This window comes from Lycium ferocissimum, chromosome 3 (assembly GCF_029784015.1).
Source record: "Lycium ferocissimum isolate CSIRO_LF1 chromosome 3, AGI_CSIRO_Lferr_CH_V1, whole genome shotgun sequence".
Lineage (NCBI taxonomy): Eukaryota > Viridiplantae > Streptophyta > Magnoliopsida > Solanales > Solanaceae > Lycium > Lycium ferocissimum.
The window spans coordinates 358,622-363,820 of NC_081344.1; the positions used below are offsets into that span (position 1 = coordinate 358,622).

The 5,199-nt window shown below is 34.7% G+C and overlaps 1 protein-coding gene across 1 annotated transcript; it reads right to left on the minus strand.

Annotated features, from left to right (window-relative positions):
* Nucleotides 1–1,771: 1,771 nt before the first annotated feature.
* Nucleotides 1,772–3,182, minus strand: LOC132050717 (acyltransferase Pun1-like). Its single transcript, XM_059442087.1, has 2 exons — nt 2,880–3,182; nt 1,772–2,371 (listed from the first exon to the last, which is right to left on the minus strand). Exons 1-2 carry the CDS (start codon nt 3,180–3,182, stop codon nt 1,772–1,774), a joined length of 903 nt encoding a protein of 300 aa, XP_059298070.1.
* Between the last annotated feature and the right edge of the window lie 2,017 nt (nt 3,183–5,199).

Here is a 5,199-nt window from a genome sequence, read left to right on the forward strand (position 1 = left end):
ATTTGGCCCTTTTCCATATATATTAACATATATCTACATACTAGCTACATTAGCGTAAAGCCGTTTGGTCGTCCAAAAACACCACACTTATGGGGGTCGCAAAAAGGAACACAACGATTAAAAACAATATCACAATGGTCTGCCCAATATACACTTCTTACAAAAAGGGGAGGAACTTCTAAAAATTTTACTACTTCAAAAAGTCGTTGCTTCCTTCCTTCCTTAGCTAACAGATCTGCCACCTTGTTCTATTCTTTATAGCTATGCCTTAGCTCCGGATGACCCAGCTTTCTTATTGAGTACTTGCATTCAGAAATGATAGACATGTAAGGCAGATAACCTTCCTTGATCATTTTAATTACCTCCGTTGAGTCTGAATTGATCCCAAGAGGAACTAGATTATGTTCCGCTGCAATTCTGAGTACCTGTATGATAGCTGTTGGTTCAGCAAGTGTATTAGTAGTGTGGGCTAATCCTTTCATGTATTCTATCACCCATTTCCCACTACTATCCTGAATCACTCCCCCTGTCCTCCCATGCCTGGGTTTCCTTGGCAGGCTCCATCAGTACCGAGTTTAAAACCATTGTTTTTAGGAGGTTCCCATTTAATAGAAATGGTGATTTTTGGGTTAAGAGGAGTGACATTTAGGCCTATCATAGAGTATTCTATGGCCTGATTATAGATATGCTTGAAAGAAGGATGATCCTGTTTGTGATTGAAGAGGTTGTGGTTTCTGTTAAGCCATATCCCCCAGAAACAAGAAGGCATCAAGTGGGTCCAATGGATTAAGCGATCAAAGTTTTGCTTTTGTAATCTATTCCAGGTGATGATCCAGTTTGCAATGTTGTTGAAAGAGGAACTGCTAATGGTGAGGTTACATTTTTGAGTCACACAACTCCAGAATTGTTTACTAATGTAGCACTCAAAAAATATGTGGCTGACGTCTTCCTAGGAGTGTCCACAAGATGCACTTGATTGGGGCTAATATGAATGCCTGTGGAGTGGAGATAGGATGTTGTTGGCAATCTATTATGGTTTAAGAGCCAAAAGAAGAACTTGATTTTGTTTGGAGCCTTGATTTTCCAGATATCATTAAAGTTCATGAAGGCTCCAGGAGCACTATCAGTAGTTCTAGTATCAAGCATTTTATAGGTTGAGCTAGAGCTAAATTTTCCATTGCTAGTAAGCTTCCAGTGATTATAATCTTCTTCAGTGCAATAAGGGTTGATATAGGTATTGGCAATAACCTCTTTGACAGTTTCAGGCAGCTCAAAGGAGAGATTATTAAGTTGCCCTGTCCCATTATGGTTTATGTCAGACATTCTTTGTAACTCTTCATTTCTGTTTAGGGATCCCTCAATAACTTCCCTTAAGCTAAGACTATGGGGTATAAAATTGTCACGCCTTTATGTCGACACTTGGACATGAACAACATATATTAAAGATTTTATAAAACAACAGGAGATTAAATACTACATTCTTTTAATTAAAGACTTGGAACTGGAATAGCAAACTCGAGAAGCTCTGGATCTCTTTCAAATATAGCCCTGTTTTGTTCGTCTAATGTGACTATAGCCTCAACTCCACCTCCACTTTGGTTATCCAATAAATAAAACCACCTGTTGAAAGGCCCATTTCCCTTGCTCACTCTAATGGCCCTGCCCCAACCAAAGTCCATTTTATAATGCGGTAACGCGATCAAATTACTACAAAAAAAATTATCATATGTATCGCTATGGAATGGCGTTTTTCCTTTCTCAATTGAATCAACTACTGAGATGATTGTGTTTTTGTAGCATTCTCTTTGTCCTGAAGTTTCAGTTTCCCTTTCCTCATTTCGCTTACCAATTTCGTACAATTTATGTCTCTTACATTATTTATTTCCACGAAATAACCTGATATGATATTTTCGCATGCATCGTGTGACAAAGGTGGGTTGAGTCTTTGACGCATATCTGCAACTTGTAACAATGAAGATGGTTTAAATGAACCAGAATTCAGTATTCTTCCTGTAGCTACAGCGCATTTGTAAATAAGCGCGCTCAAAACTTCACAACGAGTAGGATTCTGAACTCTTGAATCAACAGCTAATTTGGCCTTGAGTGCCTTTACTTTATCAGCTGGGAACTGGAACCTTTTTCCTATATATCCTTCTTGTTCTCCTGACTTTATAGTTGATATAACAAAAAGATCATTAGGTTGGGGGTATATGGAGTCTCCAACAAAGTGAGTATTAGCTGGTGGTGTTGCATTTATATCACGGCTCAAAACTCCCCAATTGTAGAAGAAATTATTGGCGGTGCAACTATCTCCGATCTTGTGTGATAAGCGTCCACCAATAGCTATTCCTCCACAATCAAAATGGCTTACCTGATCAAAATGCCGCAAATTTGGATTAGTCGAGAATAGGAATGACAAAACTAATTCATGAAAACATGATTCACTAAACCCGTCCAAGTTTGGGCAGGATAATGACATGTTTATTCATTTATTCAGCCCATTTTGATACTTCCAATTCAGTTCATCTAAAAAATAAGTTGATTTGGCTAAATGTATTTTCCAAATTGACCCATTAGAGAGCTTATCAAAATTCTTTTAAACAGACTTTTTTGGTTTGATACATCATATATAACCATTATAAAGAAAATAAAAGAGTTTTTAATTAAACAAATTATGAGAAAACAAACAAAGAAATAAATACTATGTAAGAGTTGGGCGGGTTGAGCATTGGCCCAGTTTATCTCAACCCAAGCAACCAATGACCCGCCTATCTATTAACTCATCTTATTTTAACCCGTTCAAGTTCAGTTCAACCCGCTCATTTGACACCCTAATATAATCAGGAATACCAAATGGTTAAAAAAAGAGTTAAACTTACCTGAGTTAGAGCTAAACTTCCTTCATTGTTGGCGTATACAGGAAAGACAACATGTTCAGCCTGAGTGTAAGGTTGTCTAAATATTTGAGACATGGGACAATGTACACGAACGTGTGATAACTCAACTCCCATGTCATTACAATCAACAGAGCAACCATTATCCTTCAACCTTCCAGCATAGGGATAATAGAATGATAGTGTTTTAGAAAGTGATTTCTCAAGAATTTGAGATACATGTGTAGGTCCATATGATTTGCGATCATTGCCAATTTTTGGATAGAAAAATGCCAAAGAAACAGTCATGATAGGAATAACTTGATCAACAAAAGGAAAGTTTGTGAGATTTTAGAGAAGGAGGAGTCAAAATAGAGGGTTTGATTATTTTCTTGGAAATCGATGAAACAAGTGATGACACCATTATACTTCTGCTCTTGAGCAATACCAAAAAATTTCCTATTTGGGTAAGTCGACAAAACTATTCCATAGAGCTACTATTTATTGCATCTTCTCATTTAATGTATATTACTACTAGAGTTTAAAGCAAGAGTGTTTATTTATTTTGAATATACCCACCATGCAGATCAGATCGATTGTTTTATTTATTTTGAATGTACAGACAATGCAGATCAGATCGATTGTGCTCCTTGAACCGGCTCGATCTTATCTGCATGAATTACAGTGTCAAATTAAAGATCCACAGGCAAAACCGGAAATATGAGTTTTAAATTTTAGAATACCGAGGACAGATGCTAATAACTGGGTTTTGTATTTAATTTTGACACATATTTAATGATTTCTTAATAAAAAGAATATTTATCACCAAAAATTATGGTAGAGTGGTAAGTACTGTTGGTAAAACTATATCTATTTCAAAAAATTGTTTGGACAAATTCTATTGGCTACATGAAAGGTGGGAGATAAGTGTGCATGCAATGAAGTGCACATATTCTATAAAGTCGTTTTTGGTAGGGAGTCCCCAAAGTGAGATTTTCTGGCGTAAATTCAAATTAGTTGGGGCATCAAAACAGGTACCGAGCACCGGGTGGGAAATTAAAAAAAAATAGGGTTAATACCACTTTTGGTCCCTCAATGTTGGTGACTTCTGATGTTAGTCCCTGTGAAATTTAACTAAGCACATTTAACCTTCAATTACTTGAAACATGCACTTTTAGTCCCTTTGCTTGTGAATAATCACAAATTTCCTAAAGTATAACCATTTCACCATCTAATTACCTTTGTATTACGTTAAATTTGTATTGTTACTCCACATTTGAAAGTCATATACCTCTAAGAATATGTCTAAGTATAACATATTTCCTACATAGAGGGATTAAACATACACATTTCAAGTAGTTGAAGGCTAATATGGTTAGTTAGATATCACAAGGACTAAAATTAGAGTTTACCAATAATTGAAGAAAGTGTTATTATCCCAAAAAAAAAAATTACTATAAAAATAGTATTCGAATTAATTAAAATCATTAGGTACGGCGGCCGAACCTATACCCAACATTCACATTAAATCTGCCCCTCAAAATTAAAGATCCATGTTTAATATTGAACAGCAAGCAAATTAATTCTAGAAAGATCTATATGTATTAATATTCAACCATACTCATAAAGGAATAGAATTTTGTATGTTGAAATATTATCTTTTGTTGGCCTTTATACACCTTTTTATTCTTTTTCTCTTTATATTCCATCCTGGTAATCCCAAACTTTATCCCTAAAAATCACGTGCCATACATTTTTTTTTTTTTTTTGCCCATATGCAAACTTTGTCTCGATGGAGGATGTAAATGGATTAGACTTAAGTAGAGAACTTAAAATAATAAGGACTTTTTGTAACGGATGGATTTAAGAATTAGACATTAGTTTGTAATAAATTCAATAAATAATCTAAGAATATATATATATATATATATATATATATATATATATATATATATATATATATATATAAAGAAATTATATAGTTTGGAGATGACCCAAATTAACAAAAATAGGTTAATAAGTCTACAGAGAAGTGAGAAAAGAGATATGTGGTTGTGAGTGTGGTAATTTAATTTGAGAATACTATTTTGTTATGTTAAAAATCAAGAAATGAAGTAGAGCCATCTATATAGTTTGGAGATGAAATTAAAGTCATTGAAAAAGTGAATTTTTTTTCTAATAGTTCATCTTTGAAAATGAAAAGTATTTCCTCGGATTCTACTGAATGCGAGGTACCTTAGTGTAGACATAAATTAAACCTACTTCATATTGATTATATAAGCCGCCCACTGAAGTGGTGTTTGCCCGGCCAAATAGGCGCGGTGTA

What these genes read in the sequence shown, in the direction of transcription:
- LOC132050717 (XM_059442087.1), bottom strand. Translation starts at nt 3,182, where the DNA reads ATGACTGTTTCTTTGGCATTTTTCTATCCAAAAATTGGCAATGATCGC. An exon ending in GAAGTTTAGCTCTAACTCAG is followed by an intron (nt 2,372 to 2,879) that starts GTAAGTTTAACT and finishes CATTTTGATCAG; the next exon opens with GTAAGCCATTTTGATTGTGG.